Source organism: Myxine glutinosa, chromosome 9 (assembly GCF_964187855.1).
Source record: "Myxine glutinosa chromosome 9, kmMyxGlut1.1, whole genome shotgun sequence".
Classification (NCBI taxonomy): domain Eukaryota; kingdom Metazoa; phylum Chordata; class Myxini; order Myxiniformes; family Myxinidae; genus Myxine; species Myxine glutinosa.
This window is the reverse complement of record NC_136269.1, coordinates 140,251,993-140,273,473: the sequence shown is the minus strand read 5'-3', so window position 1 is coordinate 140,273,473 and position 21,481 is coordinate 140,251,993. Positions and strand designations below refer to the sequence as shown.

Here is a 21,481-nt window from a genome sequence, read left to right as displayed (position 1 = left end):
CTAATCGACAAGTTTACCACACACACACACAAGTTTACCACACACACGTTTACCACACACACACACACGTTTACCACACACACAAGTTTACCACACACACGTTTACCACACACACACACACGTTTACCACACACCAAGACCTGGTGTTTTACTATTGGGAGACACGACATCTCCTCAGATCAGAGTAAGAATGTGCTCACACTCACCCACAGACTTCCTCTTCAACCCTCCGAACTCATCGTGCCCCTGCCGTGCCCCGTTCGGCCCAAACGCTGGGTGTGACGTGCTTTCACGTATGATGTGTCGTTCGGAGGGGTCACAGCGGGTGAGAAGGCACTACCTTCGGGCTTCAGAGTCCCAGGTCGCTGCGTGTGGATCATGGACTCGGGACCGAGGTACTCGCACGTACCCGCGATGTTGAACCATTCTCGAGGGGTCCGCGGGTGTGCGGTGCTCGACCCCGGGGTCACCAACTGCGGCTCGGTGACGATCGCGACCCTCGTGACGGGCGGGAACACGACCGGAGGAGGCGTCGCCGAGGGGGGAGACCCCGTGCTCAGCAACCCCGTACTGGTGCCCGTGCTGTTTGGCGCGATCTTCCTGTTCGGCGTCGCCGGAAACGCTTTGGTCGTGGCGGTGCTGGCCAAGAACACCTCAGGCAAAGCACACGAGGGTTTCACGCACCTGTACCTGCTGAACCTGAGCGTGGCGGACCTGTCGTTCCTCGTGCTGTGCGTGCCCTTCGAGGCCACGTACTACCTGCTGCCCAGGTGGATCTTCGGCACGTTTCTGTGCAAGTTCGTTCACTACGCCTTTCACTCCTCCATGATCGTGAGCGTGTTCACCTTGGTCGCGCTGTCCGTCGATCGCTACCTGACCGTGCGTTCCGTGCGTCGTTCGTTCCTGCGCACGAGGCGCAGCGTGCATGTCAGCGTGCTCTCCCTCTGGCTGTGCGCCCTCCTCCTCGCCGCACCTGTGCCCCAGCACCAGACTCTCGTCCAGGTGGACGCGCTACCCTTGGGTCCGTTCTGCTGGGAATGCTGGGACACGCTCCGGGAGCAGCGTGTGTACCGCGTGCTCACCTTCACGCTCAGTTACCTGCTTCCCCTCACCGTTATTTGCGTGTGCTACGCCAAGGTGCGCGAATAAAATGGTGTAATCCTCATTGAGGGGTAAAAACAAGGATTTATTCCCAATGGAGAAACACGTGCACTTAATTATTTAATATGGAAGAACACGAGCATTGAATTCCCATGGAGGAACACGAGGGATCATACAATAGGATTAACTTATGAAGGTAGAACAAAATTATTTGATTCTCATGGAAGAACTCTCGATTTCTTCTTTAACGACCACAATTATTCCCATGTTCTTGTTCGGTTGGCCGAGTGAAGTTTTTTTTTTCCCTAAGTCTTTCACGAACCGGCTGGCCTGGCCTGACGTTCGACTAAGTGGCGAAAACTTGCCTACTTTTTACGGAGGACACCCTGGGATCGTTAACGTCCACCAACCCATACCTGCAGTTTAACGTACATCTGAGGGAGTGTTGGCCTAATAGTTGGTGGAGGGCTTGGGGTCCTAAGGTCCTGAGATCGAATCCCGTTCAGCTGTTGAATTAATACCAGGTGGGGTTGAGTCCTTCCAAATTTGGCGAAATGAGTACCAGGGTACTGGGTCCTCTCTCAAGGAGGTTGGTGGCAGGATTTGCACTCCGGCCGCTGTAAAACACCTCATCCCGTAACACACACAGTGGTGTGTTACGGGATGCTGAGGGAGTCGTCCAAGGACACAGCGACATGCTGATCCAGTGCACGCTCCCATATATGTATATATTATTGAGCGAGGGCACACAACACTGATAAATCACCCCACCTGTGAAACACCGGGATGACAGTTTGTCATAACCAGGATGAATCAATTCTCATGGAGGAAGTACATGATTAAATACTCATGGAGGAACTACAGGAATAAATTCTCATGGAGGAAGTACAACATTAAACTCTCATGGAGGAACTACAGGAATAAATTCTCATGGAGGAAGTACAACATTAAACTCTCATGGAGGAACTACAGGAATAAATTCTTATGGGAGGAAGTACAAGATTAAACTCTCATGGAGGAACTACAGGAATAAATTCTCATGGAGGAAGTACAAGATTAAACTCTCATGGAGGAAGTACAAGATTAAACTCTCATGGAGGAAGTACAAGATTAAACTCTCATGGAGGAAGTACAACATTAAACTCTCATGGAGGAAGTACAAGATTAAACTCTCATGGAGGAACTACAGGAATAAATTCTTATGGGAGGAAGTACAAGATTAAACTCTCATGGAGGAACTACAGGAATAAATTCTCATGGAGGAAGTACAAGATTAAACTCTCATGGAGGAAGTACAAGATTAAACTCTCATGGAGGAAGTACAAGATTAAACTCTCATGGAGGAAGTACAACATTAAACTCTCATGGAGGAACTACAGGAATAAATTCTTATGGAGGAAGTACAAGATTAAACTCTCATGGAGGAACTACAGGAATAAATTCTTATGGAGGAAGTACAAGATTAAACTCTCATGGAGGAACTACAGGAATAAATTCTCATGGAGGAAGTACAACATTAAACTCTCATGGAGGAACTACAGGAATAAATTCTTATGGAGGAAGTACAAGATTAAACTCTCATGGAGGAACTACAGGAATAAATTCTTATGGAGGAAGTACAAGATTAAACTCTCATGGAGGAACTACAGGAATAAATTCTTATGGAGGAAGTACAAGATTAAACTCTCATGGAGGAACTACAGGAATAAATTCTTATGGAGGAAGTACAAGATTAAACTCTCATGGAGGAACTACAGGAATAAATTCTTATGGAGGAAGTAGAAGATTAAACTCTCATGGGAGGAACTACAGGAATAAATTCTCATGGAGGAAGTACAAGATTAAACTCTCATGGAGGAACTACAGGAATAAATTCTCATGGAGGAAGTGCAAGATTAAACTCTCATGGAGGAACTACAGGAATAAATTCTTATGGAGAAACTACAGGAATAAATTCTTATGGAGGAACTACAGGAATAAATTCTCATGGAGGAAGTGCAAGATTAAACTCTCATGGAGGAACTACAGGAATAAATTCTTATGGAGAAACTACAGGAATAAATTCTTATGGAGGAACTACAGGAATAAATTCTCATGGAGGAAGTACAAGATTAAACTCTCATGGAGGAACTAAAGGAATAAATTCTTATGGAGGAAGTACAAGATTAAACTCTCATGGAGGAACTACAGGAATAAATTCTTATGGAGGAAGTACAAGATTAAACTCTCATGGAGGAACTACAGGAATAAATTCTTATGGAGGAAGTACAAGATTAAACTCTCATGGAGGAACTACAGGAATAAATTCTCATGGAGGAAGTACAAGATTAAACTCTCATGGAGGAACTACAGGAATAAATTCTTATGGAGGAAGTACAAGATTAAACTCTCATGGAGGAAGTACAGGAATAAATTCTCATGGAGGAACTACAGGAATAAATTCTTATGGAGGAAGTACAAGATTAAACTCTCATGGAGGAACTACAGGAATAAACTCTCATGGGAGGAACTACAGGAATAAATTCTTATGGGAGGAACTACAGGAATAAATTCTTATGGAGGAAGTAGAAGATTAAATTCTCATGGGAGGAACTACAGGAATAAATTCTCATGGAGGAAGTACAAGATTAAACTCTCATGGAGGAACTACAGGAATAAATTCTTATGGAGGAACTACAGGAATAAATTCTTATGGAGGAAGTACAAGATTAAACTCTCATGGAGGAACTACAGGAATAAATTCTCATGGAGGAAGTGCAAGATTAAACTCTCATGGAGGAACTACAGGAATAAATTCTTATGGAGGAACTACAGGAATAAATTCTTATGGAGGAAGTACAAGATTAAACTCTCATGGAGGAACTACAGGAATAAATTCTCATGGAGGAAGTACAAGATTAAACTCTCATGGAGGAACTACAGGAATAAATTCTCATGGAGGAAGTACAACATTAAACTCTCATGGAGGAACTACAGGAATAAATTCTTATGGAGGAACTACAGGAATAAATTCTTATGGAGGAACTACAGGAATAAATTCTCATGGAGGAAGTACAAGATTAAACTCTCATGGAGGAACTACAGGAATAAATTCTTATGGAGGAAGTACAAGATTAAACTCTCATGGAGGAACTACAGGAATAAATTCTCATGGAGGAAGTGCAAGATTAAACTCTCATGGAGGAACTACAGGAATAAATTCTTATGGAGGAAGTACAAGATTAAACTCTCATGGAGGAACTACAGGAATAAATTCTCATGGAGGAAGTACAAGATTAAACTCTCATGGAGGAACTACAGGAATAAATTCTCATGGAGGAAGTACAACATTAAACTCTCATGGAGGAACTACAGGAATAAATTCTCATGGAGGAACTACAGGAATAAATTCTCATGGAGGAACTACAGGAATAAATTCTCATGGAGGAACTACAGGAATAAATTCTCATGGAGGAAGTACAACATTAAACTCTCATGGAGGAACTACAGGAATAAATTCTCATGGAGGAAGTACAAGATTAAACTCTCATGGGAGGAACTACAGGAATAAATTCTCATGGAGGAACTACAGGAATAAACTCTCATGGGAGGAACTACAGGAATAAATTCTTATGGAGGAAGTACAAGATTAAACTCTCATGGAGGAACTACAGGAATAAACTCTCATGGAGGAAGTACAAGATTAAACTCTCATGGGAGGAACTACAGGAATAAATTCTTATGGAGGAAGTACAACATTAAACTCTCATGGAGGAACTACAGGAATAAATTCTCATGGAGGAAGTACAAGATTAAACTCTCATGGGAGGAACTACAGGAATAAATTCTTATGGAGGAAGTAGAAGATTAAATTCTCATGGGAGGAACTACAGGAATAAATTCTCATGGAGGAACTACAGGAATAAACTCTCATGGAGGAACTACAGGAATAAATTCTTATGGAGGAAGTACAAGATTAAACTCTCATGGAGGAACTACAGGAATAAATTCTCATGGAGGAAGTACAAGATTAAACTCTCATGGAGGAAGTACAGGAATAAATTCTTATGGAGGAAGTAGAAGATTAAATTCTCATGGGAGGAACTACAGGAATAAATTCTCATGGAGGAAGTACAGGAATAAATTCTTATGGAGGAAGTACAAGATTAAACTCTCATGGAGGAAGTACAGGAATAAATTCTTATGGAGGAAGTAGAAGATTAAACTCTCATGGAGGAACTACAGGAATAAATTCTCATGGGAGGAACTACAGGAATAAATTCTCATGGAGGAAGTACAAGATTAAACTCTCATGGAGGAACTACAGGAATAAATTCTCATGGAGGAAGTACAAGATTAAACTCTCATGGGAGGAACTACAGGAATAAATTCTTATGGAGGAAGTAGAAGATTAAATTCTCATGGGAGGAACTACAGGAATAAATTCTCATGGAGGAACTACAGGAATAAACTCTCATGGAGGAACTACAGGAATAAATTCTTATGGAGGAAGTAGAAGATTAAACTCTCATGGAGGAACTACAGGAATAAATTCTCATGGAGGAAGTACAAGATTAAACTCTCATGGAGGAAGTACAGGAATAAATTCTTATGGAGGAAGTACAAGATTAAACTCTCATGGAGGAAGTACAGGAATAAATTCTTATGGAGGAAGTAGAAGATTAAATTCTCATGGGAGGAACTACAGGAATAAATTCTCATGGAGGAAGTACAGGAATAAATTCTTATGGAGGAAGTACAAGATTAAACTCTCATGGAGGAAGTACAGGAATAAATTCTTATGGAGGAAGTAGAAGATTAAACTCTCATGGAGGAACTACAGGAATAAATTCTCATGGGAGGAACTACAGGAATAAATTCTCATGGAGGAAGTACAAGATTAAACTCTCATGGAGGAACTACAGGAATAAATTCTTACGGAGGAAGTACAAGATTAAACTCTCATGGAGGAAGTACAGGAATAAATTCTCATGGGAGGAACTACAGGAATAAATTCTCATGGAGGAAGTACAAGATTAAACTCTCATGGAGGAACTACAGGAATAAATTCTTATGGAGGAAGTACAAGATTAAACTCTCATGGACGAACTACAGGAATAAATTCTTATGGAGGAAGTACAAGATTAAACTCTCATGGAGGAAGTACAGGAATAAATTCTCATGGGAGGAACTACAGGAATAAATTCCTATGGAGGAAGTAGAAGATTAAATTCTCATGGGAGGAACTACAGGAATAAATTCTCATGGAGGAAGTACAAGATTAAACTCTCATGGAGGAACTACAGGAATAAACTCTCATGGAGGAAGTACAAGATTAAACTCTCATGGGAGGAACTACAGGAATAAATTCTTATGGAGGAAGTACAAGATTAAACTCTCATGGAGGAACTACAGGAATAAATTCTCATGGAGGAAGTGCAAGATTAAACTCTCATGGAGGAACTACAGGAATAAATTCTTATGGAGGAACTACAGGAATAAATTCTTATGGAGGAAGTACAAGATTAAACTCTCATGGAGGAACTACAGGAATAAATTCTCATGGAGGAAGTGCAAGATTAAACTCTCATGGAGGAACTACAGGAATAAATTCTTATGGAGGAACTACAGGAATAAATTCTTATGGAGGAACTACAGGAATAAATTCTCATGGAGGAACTACAGGAATAAATTATTATGGAGGAAGTACAAGATTAAACTCTCATGGAGGAACTACAGGAATAAATTCTTATGGAGGAACTACAGGAATAAATTCTCATGGAGGAAGTACAAGATTAAACTCTCATGGAGGAACTACAGGAATAAATTCTTATGGAGGAACTACAGGAATAAATTCTTATGGAGGAAGTACAAGATTAAACTCTCATGGAGGAACTACAGGAATAAATTCTCATGGAGGAAGTACAAGATTAAACTCTCATGGAGGAACTACAGGAATAAATTCTTATGGAGGAACTACAGGAATAAATTCTTATGGAGGAAGTACAAGATTAAACTCTCATGGAGGAACTACAGGAATAAATTCTCATGGAGGAAGTACAAGATTAAACTCTCATGGAGGAACTACAGGAATAAATTCTTATGGAGGAACTACAGGAATAAATTCTTATGGAGGAAGTACAAGATTAAACTCTCATGGAGGAACTACAGGAATAAATTCTCATGGAGGAAGTACAAGATTAAACTCTCATGGAGGAACTACAGGAATAAATTCTGATGGAGGAAGTACAAGATTAAACTCTCATGGAGGAACTACAGGAATAAATTCTCATGTAGGAAGTACAAGATTAAACTCTCATGGAGGAACTACAGGAATAAATTCTGATGGAGGAAGTACAAGATTAAACTCTCATGGAGGAACTACAGGAATAAATTCTTATGGAGGAAGTACAAGATTAAACTCTCATGGAGGAACTACAGGAATAAACTCTCATGGAGGAAGTACAAGATTAAACGCTCATGGGAGGAACTACAGGAATAAATTCTTATGGAGGAAGTACAAGATTAAACTCTCATGGAGGAACTACAGGAATAAATTCTTATGGAGGAAGTACAAGATTAAACTCTCATGGAGGAACTACAGGAATAAATTATCATGGAGGAAGTACAAGATTAAACTCTCATGGAGGAAGTACAGGAATAAATTCTTATGGAGGAAGTACATGATTAAACTCTCATGGAGGAAGTACAGGAATAAATTCTCATGGGAGGAACTACAGGAATAAATTCTTATGGAGGAAGTACAGGAATAAATTCTTATGGAGGAAGTACATGATTAAACTCTCATGGAGGAACTACAGGAATAAATTCTCATGGGAGGAACCACAGGAATAAATTCTTATGGAGGAAGTACAGGAATAAATTCTTATGGAGGAAGTACAAGATTAAATTCTCATGGAGGAACTACAGGAATAAATTCTCATGGAGGAAGTACAAGATTAAACTCTCATGGAGGAAGTACAGGAATAAATTCTTATGGAGGAAGTACAAGATTAAACTCTCATGGAGGAACTACAGGAATAAATTCTCATGGAGGAAGTACAAGATTAAACTCTCATGGAGGAAGTACAGGAATAAATTCTTATGGAGGAAGTACAAGATTAAACTCTCATGGAGGAAGTACAGGAATAAATTCTTATGGAGGAAGTACAAGATTAAACTCTCATAGAGGAAGTACAGGAATAAATTATTATGGAGGAATTACAGGAATAAATTCTCATGGAGGAAGTACAGGAATAAACTCTCATGGAGGAAGTACAGGAATAAATTCTCATGGGAGGAACTACAGGAATAAATTCTCATGGAGGAAGTACAGGAATAAACTCTCATGGAGGAAGTACAGGAATAAATTCTTATGGAGGAAGTACAATATTAAATTCTCATGGAGGAACTACAGGAATAAATTCTCATGGAGGAAGTACAAGATTAAATTCTCATGGGAGGAACTACAGGAATAAATTCTTATGGAGGAAGTACAACATTAAACTCTCATGGAGGAACTCGAGAATTAAACTCTCATGGAGGAACTATAGGATTAATTTATTGTGGAGGAACTGCAGGATTAATTTATTGTGGAGGAACTGCAGGATTAATTTATTGTGGAGGAACTGCAGGATTAATTTATTGTGGAGGAACTACAGAAATAAATTCTTGTGGAGCAACTCGAGAATTAAATTCTCATGGAGGAACTACAGGATTAGATTCTCATGGAGGAACTATAGGATTAAATTCTCATGGAGGAACTACAGGATTAAATTCTTCTCATGGAGGAACTATAGGATTAAATTATTGTGGAGGAACTGCAGGATTAATTTATTGTGGAGAAACTATAGGATTAAATTCTCATGGAGGAACTATAGGATTAAATTCTTGTGGAGGAACTGCAGGATTAATTTATTGTGGAGGAACTGCAGGATTAATTTATTGTGGAGGAACTACAGAAATAAATTATTGTGGAGGAACTGCAGGATTAAATTCTCATGGAGGAACTATAGGATTAAATTGTCATGGAGGAACTATAGGATTAAATTGTCATGGAGAAACTACAGGATTAAATTCTCATGGAGGAACTATAGGATTAAATTCTCATGGAGAAACTACAGGATTAATTTATTGTGGAGAAACTATAGGATTAAATTCTCATGGAGGAACTATAGGATTAAATTCTCATGGAGAAACTACAGGATTAATTTATTGTGGATAAACTATAGGATTAAATTCTCATGGAGAAACGACAGGATTAAATTCTCATGGAGAAACTACAGGATTAAATTCTCATGGAGGAACTATAGGATTAAATTCTCATGGAGAAACTACAGGATTAATTTATTGTGGAGGAACTACAGGATTACATTATTGTGGAGGAACTGCAGGATTAATTTATTGTGGAGGAACTGCAGGATTAATTTATTGTGGAAGAACTGCAGGATTAATTTATTGTGGAGGAACTACAGGATTACATTATTGTGGAGGAACTGCAGGATTAATTTATTGTGGAGGAACTGCAGGATTAATTTATTGTGGAGGAACTGCAGGATTAATTTCTCATGTAGGAACAATAGGACGAATTATCACTGAGGGAACAATAGGATTAAATTCTCATGGAGGAACAATAGGATTAAATTATCATGGAGGAACAATAGGATTAAATTATGTAGTCGTACATAGGTTCTGGGGTCGTACGTGAGTTCTGGGGTGGTATGTGGGTTTTGGGGTCATACTTTGGTTCTCGCGTCGTACGTGGGTTCTGGGGTCGTACGCGGATTCTGGGATTGTACATGAGTTTTGGGATGGCACTTGGAATCATACGTGAATTCTGAAATCGTAAATGGTTTTTGGGATTGTACTCTGGTTTGTGGGGTCGTACATGGGTCCTGGGGTCGTACATGGGTCCTGGGGTCGTACATGGTTCCTGGGGTCGTACATGGTTCCTGGTGTCATACGTATGTTCTGGGGGCATACATGGGTCCTGGGGTCGTACATGGGTCCTGGGGTCGTACGTGGTTCCTGGGGTCATACGTATGTTCTGGGGTAGTACGTTGGTTCTGGAATCTTCCGTGGCTTCTGGGATGGTACCTCCCTATCTTCTCATCCTATGTACAGAGTGCGTCATAAGTACCCCCTAAATGTATGATATAGATATGTGTCAAAGACCCGTTATCACGACAGATGACCTGAAGCAGGGTACACAGAATGCGTTTTCACCTCCAAAAACAAGAACGTTTCGTTCATTATGAAAGAGAACATGGTGACGAATCAAACTGTGCTATGAAAGTGAAGGAACATTAATACATGCAGCTAATAGCTATATCGGTGTCTACATACATTCCGTACAGGTGTTTTTATATATAATCATTCATATATATATATATATATATATATATACATATACAGTATATATATATATATTTTTCAAGACAGATTCCAATCGCAATACCTGCAGGGGTATCGCGATTTATGACGCACATTTGATCCCTGGTGTTGGCTTAGCGGTTAGGGTCCCGGCTTGGGATCCTAGGATCCTGGGTTCGAATCCCGGTCAATCGCTGAATTAACGCCAGGGGGGTTGACTCAGCCTGTCATCCTTCCGAGGTTGGCAAATTGAGTACCAGCTTGCTGGGATGAATGATCACGGTGTGTACCCCAGCTTAGAATAGGTACACCGTATCCTTGCGCATCGTAAGAGGCGACCAAGGGTTGGCGTCAGGAAGGGCATCCGGCCATAAAAACATTGCCTCAAACAGGGAACCATGATTGTCATGGGGCCCGCAAGGCTAACCCCCGCCCCAGCGGGGAAAATGGCCTTAAAACGATCATTCATATATATATACGTATATATTTTTTTTTTTCCTGACAGATTCCAATCGCAGTACCTGCAGGGGTATCGCGACTTATGACGCACCTTGCAAAACCAGGAGAGTAAAAGTGAAGCTGGTTATTTTTGAGCATCCAAAACAGGACGAGTGAAGAACACCACAAGTACTTTGATTTCTTTTCATTTTAAAATTATTATTCCGAATCATATTCCTGTTCTTGTTTGTGGGTGCCTCACATCGAGCTATAACGTCCTGCCTGGACCGTGGGCTCTCTCTCTATATCACCTCCCGTACCGCTCTCTATCACCTCCTGTACCGCTCTATATCACCTCCCGTACCGCTCTCTATCACCACCTGTACCGCTCTCTATCACCACCTGTACCGCTCTCTATCACCACCTGTACCGCTCTCTATCGCCACCTGTACCGCTCTCTCTATATCACCACCTGTACCGCTCTCTATCACCACCTGTACCGCTCTCTATCGCCACCTGTACCGCTCTCTCTATATCACCTCCTGTACCGCTCTCTATCACCACCTGTACCGCTCTCTATCACCACCTGTACCGCTCTCTATCACCACCTGTACCGCTCTCTATCGCCACCTGTACCGCTCTCTATCGCCACCTGTACCGCTCTCTCTATATCACCACCTGTACCGCTCTCTATCACCACCTGTACCGCTCTCTATCGCCACCTGTACCGCTCTCTCTATATCACCTCCTGTACCGCTCTCTATCACCACCTGTACCGCTCTCTATCACCACCTGTACCGCTCTCTATCACCACCTCTACCGCTCTCTATCACCACCTCTACCACTCTCTATCACCACCTCTACCGCTCTCTATCACCACCTCTACCGCTCTCTATCACCACCTCTACCGCTCTCTATCACCACCTCTACCGCTCTCTATCACCACCTCTACCGCTCTCTCTATATCACCACCTCTACCGCTCTCTCTATATCACCTCCCGTACCGCTCTCTATCACCTCCCGTACCGCTCTATATCACCTCCCGTACCGCTCTCTATTACCACCTGTAACGCTCTCTATCGCCTCCTGTACCGCTCTCTATCACCACCTGTACCGCTCTCTATCGCCACCTGTACCGCTCTCTATCGCCTCCCGTACCGCTCTCTATCACCACCTCTACCGCTCTCTCTCTCACCACCTCGACCGCTCTCTCTCACCACCTCGACCGCTCTCTCTCACCACCTCGACCGCTCTCTCTCACCACCTCGACCGCTCTCTCTCACCACCTCGACCGCTCTCTCTCACCATCTCGACCGCTCTCTCTCACCATCTCGACCGTTCTCTCTCACCACCTCGACCGCTCTCTCTCACCACCTCGCCCGCTCTCTCTCACCACCTCGACCGTTCTCTCTCACCACCTCGACCGCTCTCTCTCACCACCTCGACCGTTCTCTCTCACCACCTCGACCACTCTCTCTCACCACCTCAACCGCTCTCTCTCACCACCTCGACCGTTCTCTCTCACCACCTCGACCGCTCTCTCTCACCACCTCGACCGCTCTCTCTCACCACCTCGACCGCTCTCTCACACCACCTCGACCGCTCTCTCTCACCACCGCGACCGCTCTCTCTCACCACCTCGACCGCTCTCTCTCACCACCTCGACCGCTCTCTCTCACCACATCGACCGCACTCTCACCACCTCGACCGCTCTCTCTCTCTCACCACCTCGACCGCTCTCTCTCTCACCACCTCTACTGCTCTCTCTCTCACCACCTCTACCACTCTCTCTCTCTCACCACCTCGACCGCGCTCTCTCACCACCTCGACCGCGCTCTCTCACCACCTCGACCGCGCTCTCTCACCACCTCTACCACTTTCCATCACATTCTGTACCGCTCTCTATCGCCACTTGTACCGCCCACTCTCTACCGCCTCCTGTACTTATTTTCTCCATCCATCTCCCTCTATCCCAGCCTGGTGTTGGCTTAGCAGTTAAGGTCCCGGCTTGGGATCCTAGGATCCTGGGTTCAAATCCCGGTTGATCGCTGAATTAACGCCAGGGGGGTTGACTCAGCCTGTCATCTTTCCGGGGTCGGCAAATTGAGTACCAGTTCACTGATAATTCCCTATGTGTCGCAAGAGGCGACTAACAGGGTTGGCGGCAGGAAGGGCATCCGACCACAAAACATTCCTTCAAAAAAAGGGGACCACGGTGCCCGAAAAAGGCCAACCCCTGCTCTGCAGGGAAAAATGGCCTCCAAAGGCAGTTCCATCTCCCTCTATCCCACTTCCGGACCCATATACATGTTCCTTTAACTTGAATCTGAGCAAACATGAGAGATGGGAATGAAATTGCTGTGCAATCAGATGGGTTCCTTATTGGCATTGACAACTTTGTCAAGGCTACTGCAAGTGAAATCATGGATGTATGTGTGTGCATGCATGTATGTGTGTGTGCGTGCATGTATGTGTGTGTGGATGTATGTGTGCTTGTGCGTGTAGGCATAGTTTTTTAAGTGCCATTTCTGAGTGCATTTTGTTTTCTTTTGAAATAAATCTCATTCTTCCACAAACCCTCTTTGTGCTATAGGTTTTGTATCACATGAATACGAGAGTGCACAACATGTCCAGAAAGTGGGCAAAGTCGAAGCAGAAGGTAAGAGAAAAATGGTGCATCGAACCCTAGGACGAGCGATCAGCAAATTTATTGTTCGATGCACTGTGACCATTACTCATGAAATCGGGTTAATTCCTCATTTATTGTGGGGATGGCGAATATGATATAAATTCTTATTTGGATTATGAAGGTTATTGGATAATGTGGTGAGATCATTGTTCGTGCAAATATTTTACTTTGATTCCCAGACTGAAAGGCTTTTTCCCATTGAAAGGCCATCATGACTCCCACCCCATGTTCAGTTTCTGGGGGCAGATCAGATGTGATCTTTCTGCTAAGTTTGCCAATGTGATCACATCATTATGATCGTTTCATTTTAAAACGTGGATGCCGGATTGACGCGGCTCTTCTGTGCCGCTCCGGTTTCCAAACAGACCACGCTGACCGTATTTGTGGTCGTGGCTGCCTTCTTCATCTCGTGGTTGCCGCACCATATCATCAGCCTCTGGGTCGTCTTTGGTACGTTCCCCATCAACGACGCAACGTTCGTATTCCGCATCGCCGCACACTGCCTCACGTACACCGGTTCGTGCGCCAACCCGGCCATCTACGCGCTCTGCTCCCTGGACGTGCGTGCGGCGGCGATGAGACTTTTACATCTGGCGCCGTCCCCGGTTGAACTCGGGGAACAGGGTCTCGGTCACGACCGGCGGTCTACCCACCTGTGAACCTCAAAGGATTTTTACACAGTGGGGGCAAGCCACAACCTGGGTCAACTTGGTGTACACTGTATGACAAAGAATGATCACAAATTGTATAACTCAGATATTAAGGCATGTACTAAAAAAACAAGCAGAAACATCCTTTCTCTCCTCCCTCTTCCTATACCTCTCAAAATACTTCATTTTATCTACTCCCTCCTCCCTCCATTCAACTCCAACAGCAGTGATGGAGGTGCAGCACTTGGACGTCAAAATATGATGGGTATGGGTTTGCTCCGAAAGGTTTTGCACGGATCTCAAATGGTTGGCTCACAAGGTCCAATTGGGGGAGAACGAAAGCCGGCATTTAATCTGATCCCTAGTAGAAGCCTCATATACACTGCATCTATGCACAAGAATTACACAAAGTTAGTTATCTAGGTCAACACACAAGCAACATGGAGGAAAATGGATTCCACAAAACCGCACTTCAAAGTTGGTCTCTTCATGAATGAAAGTTCCAGAAAGACTCGATGAGATGTCCTCTTTCAGCTGGTAGAGAGTAGTAAGGGGTTTTTGGGGGCAGACCCCACACTGAGCCACAGTTGCAGCAAAGCTTTGCACGTCATCAATCATTATTACTTCTTGATGGAACGAGTCAAATCCAACAGATGGTTGGAGAAGCTGACCGTACGGAAGTAGAGGTTAGGCCACTGAAACAAGTAGAACATTTGAAATGCCTTGGTCTGAATCCTCCAGGCAACGGAAAAATCACCACAACAAATCGTAAAACCTGAAACACACAGTTACATTCCGTGCCGAGACTCCATCCTCCGCCTCTGATTTTCCTCTTTCATGTGGATAGCCTTGGATCTTTAGATACTCCACAACAAACGCACGGTCCTTTAGAGCAACAGCACATTATATCAGCTGTGTCAAGTCACTTTTAAAGGCAGAGGCCATGTACCAAGAATGTACAGAGCTATTCATCTTGACACTTATCTTCCAATTTACTTCTCGCTCTCTTCTTGTTCCATCTCCTCGCGTTTCTGTGCCGATGCGACATCCGTAGTCATGACAGCAGCGCTTGCCGCATTTACCCAGGACAAAGGAGGAGAGATGAACTAGATGTGAAGAGGTTTCTGACGCAGGCCCGCTCGCAGTCACAAACGAACCGAATGAGCGAAAGGACACCCCTAGGGGTGCTTGACGTTCGGTGCGTAAATCAAACGAGACGAAACGTCCGGAGATGAGTTTTGGTCAACCCTTGCAACATCTTGCTATCGTTCACCATCTTGCGCTCCATATGCATTAGCGGTTGCAGTCCATGGATGAATATGGTGAAATACAAGTACAATTACTGAAAGAAAATCCATGGCCGCAATAAAAACAAAAACAATAAATAAATGAACCATTCAATTGGGTGTTTTTCTCCCCCGCCTGTTCCACGAAGACCGAGATGTGAAGTATCAACAAGATTCCTGAAGTTGGTTACCAGGGCCGTGGGGTAACGTACAAAGCCATCACTCAGTGGAGAAGAGGTCGCCAGCAGAGGGCAGTGGGGCAAGACCGCCGGTCACGTTGGGCAAACGAGACAGGTCTGGCAGGTTTTGAAGGTGAGACTTCAATTCTTTCCGCACCTGCGCGACCCGTGCCAGCTTCTGCTTGTAGTCCTGCACACAAAAGGATGAGGTCATCTGAAGGAGATCGGAAGGGAATTGGTTTTTCAACATTGAGGTTGAAGACCCTAAAATTGGAGGTCAATCTGCAAGGTTCTCTAAATAGGGATTTGCTTGAGCTTTCTTCCACCTTGTACTTAAACTGCTAAACCATCCAGTTACAAGTGTTTAGAATGTTAACTACGAGTCACACCAAGCCGCCTCCCGGTCACTTCATTTAATGTCACAAGTGTTCATTCAAGGAGATCTGAAATGACAAAGGGAGAGTCACTAAAGTCTGAGACCATACTTCCAACTTGCGCTCCTTTTCCTGCAGTGCCTCCCGCTGCTTGCGAGTATAATCGGCCAGCATGCGGCCGAGTTGCCTCCTGTCTTCTAGCTCGGCTGCGAGGCGGCCATTGTAGTCTGCGAGCAGCAGGCAGGCCTGTTCTACTGTGTTTGCCAGCTGCTCTGCTGATTCACGGTCTGCATTAATTGAAAGAGGGTGGTGGAGGTCCAATAGCAAATAAGAACAAAGGTTATAAATCAAAATTTGATGCAAAAGTGTGCGTTAACACAATTTAGACTCAAATGTGTTTCACAGTGGTTGTTGTGTTGTACTGCATTTGTCGTGTGGTGAAGTGACAACCTCAGCGGCTGCACAGTGCACCCACCATTAATGCGGTCCAACAGCGTAATGTCCTGAACCTCTGGCGGCAGAGAAGCAATCTTTTGGCGCACGGCGGCATCACCAGACGCCGCACTTTCCAGTTCCTGCAGCACCTTGATCAAATCCCCTGTCTAAGAACGAACAAAAATACACAATCATCCCAGTCAAGGTGCATCAAACAGACGGTTGATCACGATGTGGCATCCCAACAACTCTACAGTAGGATTAAAAAGAGTTATTGAACAGTGGTAAACCGCCTGGCACACAGACTACAATGCTGGATGAGCAAGTACCTCTGGTGGCTCCTTTGGAGAACTACCTGTCAGGTAATCACTCTCCTCTTCCACCTGAGCCTGAGCCTGAACCTGAACCTGAACCTGAGGTTGCACCTGCACTTGCACCTGCTCCAGCGGCCTCTTCTTTGCCTTTCGCTCACCTACGTGTATCAATGAGAGGTAAAATAATAACCAAACATGATGGTGCAAAAGATTCCACATGACTGTAAAATTCAACAATATACTTACATAATTGGCTCATAGATAATTAATACCAATAACAAGAAGACATCATGCAGAGCACGATTCTTGCAAAATCCACCCAACACACCCCCCCCCCCCCCCCCACCCACCCCCCTGCCAAAAAAAATGTTTCCATTGATCCATCCAATTGTTCATTTCATCAAGATTAAAATTGACGATCTTGATCAAAGCTCAGGTCAATAGGATGAAAAGTGACGATATTTCAGATGATAATTGATCTTAGAAGTTTGACCTTTGACATTTTGACCTCAAAAACAGTTTGTTTCCCAATTCAGTGAGGGACGATGCAGATGCTGTTAAATTTTCAAGTCAATCAGATGAAAATTGATGATTTTGGAAGGTTGACCTTGAGTTGATCTTTGACCTCAAAAATAGTTGGTTTCCTCATTGAGTGATGCAATGTGCAAATGCCGTTTTTTTTTAAACTCAATCGGATGAAAATTTACGATTTTTCAGATGAAAATTGACGATTTTGTTAGTTTGATCTAGAGTTAACCGTTGAACTCAAAAATAGTTGGTTTCCCTATTTAATGAAACAATGTGCAAATGCTGTTCAATTTTCAATTCAATCAGATGAAAATTGATGGTTTTTCAGATGAAAATTGATGATTTTGGAAGTTTGACTTTCAGTTGACCTTTTACCTCAAAAATAGTTGGTTTCCTTATTTAGTGACTCAATAATGCTGTTCAATTAACAAGTCAATCGGATGAAAATTGATGGTTTTTCAGATGAAAATTGATGATTTTGGAAGTTTGACCTTGAGTTGACCTTGACCTTTTGAACTCAAATATAGTTTGTTTCCCAAATCAGTGAGGCGCTATGCAAATGCTGTTAAATTTTCAAGTCATTCTGATGAAAATTGATGGGTTTTCAGATGAAAATTGGTGATTTTGGAAGTTGGACCTTGAGTTGACCTTTGCCCTTTTTACCTCGATAATAGTTGGTTTCTCTATTCAGTGACTCGATATGCAAATGCTGTTCTATTTCAAGTCAATCGGTTGGAAATTGACGGTTTTGCAGATGAAAACAGATGATTTTGAAAATTTTCCCTTTGACCATTTGACCTCAAAACTAGTTGGTTTCCCAATTTATTGACTCAATATACAAATGCTGTTCAATTTCCAAGTCAATCGGATTAAAAATGGCGATTGTAGAAAATTGACCTCCAGATGACCTTTGACCTCAAAATCAATAGGCTTCTCAATTGTGATGACCTCTACAACTTGGTGAAGTTTCATGACGATCGGTTTAGAATTGTGACCTGTAGGACAAACAGACAGAAACAAATGAAAAATCGGTCAGAGACTGAGGACTTGCCGGAATTTACTTTTTTTATCGGCCATTTAGGACAAATATGGCGGCCGAACCACGTGACCGATGACGTCATCATTAACACATTTTATTCCCCATGGAGAGTTCTTTACAATGAGCCATGTCTCAATTTTTTCTATTCAACACTTTTGGATATGGAGGTGCAAAGTTTTTCGGTTTTTCCAAGATGGCGGCTGAACCACGTGACCTATGACGTCATCATTAACATGTTTTATTCCCCATGGAGAGTTCTTTACAATGAGCCATGTCTCAATTTTTTCTATTCAGTACTTTCGGAGATATGGAGGTGCAAAGTTTTTCGGTTTTTCCAAGAGGGCGGCCGAACCACGTGACTGATGACGTCATCATTAACATATTTTATTCCCCATGGAGAGTTCTTTACAATGAGCCATGTCTCAATTTTTTCTGTTCAGTACTTTTGGAGATATAGAGGTGCAAAGTTTTTCGGTTTTTCCAAGATGGCGGCCGAACCACGTGACCGATGACGTCATCAATTGGGCACAGTCTATTCCAGGGCAAGACCAATATGTGTGCAAAGTTTGGCGATTCTACGTGCAACGGTGTAGACGTAGTGCTGCAAACAGACAGACAAGCAGATGAAAAATCGGTCAGACCGAGGACTTGCCGGAATTTACTTTTTTATCGGCCATTTAGGACAAATATGGCGGCCAAACCACGTGACTGATGCTGTCATCATTAACATATTTTATTCCCCATGAAGAGTTCTTTACAATGAGCCATGTCTCAATTTTTTCTATTCAGCACTTTTGGAGATATGGAGGTGCTAAGTTGGTTTTTCCAAGATGGCGGCCGAACCACGTGACTGATGACGTCATCATTAACATATTTTATTCCCCATGGAGAGTTCTTTGCAATGAGCCATGTCTCCATTTTTTCTATTCAGTACTTTCAGAGAAATGGAGGTGCAAAGTTTTTCGGTTTTTCCAAGATGGCGGCCGAACCACGTGACCGATGACGTCATCATTAACATATTCCATTCCCCATGGAGAGTTCTTTACAATGAGCCATGTCTCAATTTTTCCTGTTCAGTACTTTCGGAGATATAGAGGTGCAAAGTTTTTCGGTTTTTCCAAGACGGCGGCCGAACCACGTGACCGATGACGTCATCAGTAACATATTTTATTCCCCATGGAGAGTTCTTTACAATGAGCCATATCTCAATTTTTTCTGTTCAGCACTTTTGGAGGTATAGTGGCGCAACGTTTTGCCGTTTTTCCAAGATGGCGACCGAACCACGTGACTGATGACGTCATCATGAACATAACTTATTCCCCATGGAGAGTTCTTTACAATGAGCCATGTCTCAATTTTTTCTATTCAGTACTTTCAGAGATATGGAGGTTTATTGGCCATTTAGAACAAATATGGCGGCCGAACTACGTGATACATGACGTCATCATTAACATATTTTATTCCCCATGGAGAGTTCTTTACAATGAGCCATCTCTCAATTTTTTCCATTCTGCACTTTTGGAGATATAGTGGTGCAAAGTTTTCCCGTTTTTCCAAGATGGCGGCCGAACCACGTGACCAATGGCATCATCATTAACATATTTTATTCCCCATGGAGAGTTCTTTACAATGAGCCATGTCTCAATTTTTTCTATTCAGCACTTTTGGAGATATAGTGGTGCAAAGTTTTTCGGTTTTTCCAAGATGGCGACCGAACCACGTGACCGATGACGTCATCATTAACATATTTTATTCCCCATGGAGAGTTCTTTACAATGAGCCATGTCTCAATTTTTTCTATTCAGCACTTTCGGAGATATGGAGGTGCAAGGTTTTTCGGTTTTTCTAAGATGGCGGCCGAACCACGTGACTGATGACGTCATCAGTAACATATTTTATTCCCCATGGAGAGTTCTTTACAATGAGCCATATCTCAATTTTTTCTGTTCAGCACTTTTGGAGGTATAGTGGCGCAACGTTTTGCCGTTTTTCCAAGATGGCGACCGAACCACGTGACTGATGACGTCATCATGAACATAATTTATTCCCCATGGAGAGTTCTTTACAATGAGCCATGTCTCAATTTTTTCTATTCAGCACTTTCAGAGATATGGAGGTGCAAAGTTTTTCGGTTTTTCCAAGATGGCGGCCGAACCACGTGAACGATGACGTCATCATTAACATATTTTATTCCACATGGAGAGTTCTTTACAATGAGCCATGTCTCAATTTTTTCTATTCAGCACTTTCGGAGATGTGGAGGTGCAAAGTTTTGCCGTTTTTCCAAGATGGCGGCCGATCACGTGACTGATGACGTCATCATTAAAATATTTCATTCCCCATGGAGAGTTCTTTACAATGAGCCATGTCTCAATTTTTTCTGTTCAGTACTTTCGGAGATATAGCGGAGCAAATTTTTTCAGTTTTTCCAAGATGGCGGCCGAACCACGTGACATATGACGTCAGCATTAACATATTTTATTCCCCATGGAGAGTTCTTTACAATGAGCCATGTCTCAATTTTTTCTGTTCAGCACTTTTGGAGATATAGTGGTGCAACGTTTTGCCGTTTTCCCAAGATGGCGGCCGACCACGTGACATATGACGTCATCATTAACATATTTTATTCCCCATGGAGAGTTCTTTACAATGAGCCATGTCTCAATTTTTTCTATTCAGCACATTCAGATATGGAGGTGCAAAATTTTTCGGTTTTTCCAAGATGGCGGCCGAACCACCTGACATATGACGTCATCATTAACAAATTTTATTCCCCATGGAGAGTTCTTTACAATGAGCCATGTCTCAATGTTTTCTGATCAGCACTTTTGGAGATTTCGTGGTGCAAAGTTTTGCCGTTTTTCCAAGATGGCGGCCGATCACGTGACTGATGATGTCATCATTAACATATTTTATTCCCCATCGAGAGTTCTTTACAATGAGCCATGTCTCAATTTTTTCTGTTCAGCACTTTTGGAGATTTCGTGGTGCAAAGTTTTGCCGTTTTTCCAAGATGGCGGCCGACCACGTGACTGATGATGTCATCATTAACATATTTTATTCCCCATGGAGAGTTCTTTACAATGAGCCATGTCTC

General features: G+C 42.9%; 2 protein-coding genes across 2 annotated transcripts in view; one reads left to right on the top strand and one right to left on the bottom strand.

Moving 5' to 3' along the window:
* The first annotated feature begins 414 nt into the window (after positions 1 to 414).
* On the top strand, positions 415 to 14,238 carry LOC137435675 (galanin receptor type 1-like). Its single transcript, XM_068129623.2, has 3 exons — positions 415 to 1,137; positions 13,484 to 13,549; positions 13,945 to 14,238. The coding sequence occupies exons 1-3, from the start codon at positions 415 to 417 to the stop codon at positions 14,236 to 14,238; spliced, it is 1,083 nt and encodes a 360-aa protein (XP_067985724.2).
* The window catches only part of LOC137414388 (regulation of nuclear pre-mRNA domain-containing protein 1B-like), a 73,133-nt gene continuing 65,231 nt past the window's right edge, over positions 13,580 to 21,481 (bottom strand). The window contains exons 4-7 of the mRNA XM_078785009.1: positions 16,833 to 16,975; positions 16,544 to 16,670; positions 16,180 to 16,355; positions 13,580 to 15,884 (exon numbers count right to left, since the gene is read on the bottom strand). Of these exons, the coding sequence (XP_078641135.1) occupies positions 15,735 to 15,884; positions 16,180 to 16,355; positions 16,544 to 16,670; positions 16,833 to 16,975 (596 nt within the window). The 3' untranslated portion in view covers positions 13,580 to 15,734. The remainder of the gene's footprint in view (positions 15,885 to 16,179; positions 16,356 to 16,543; positions 16,671 to 16,832; positions 16,976 to 21,481) is intronic.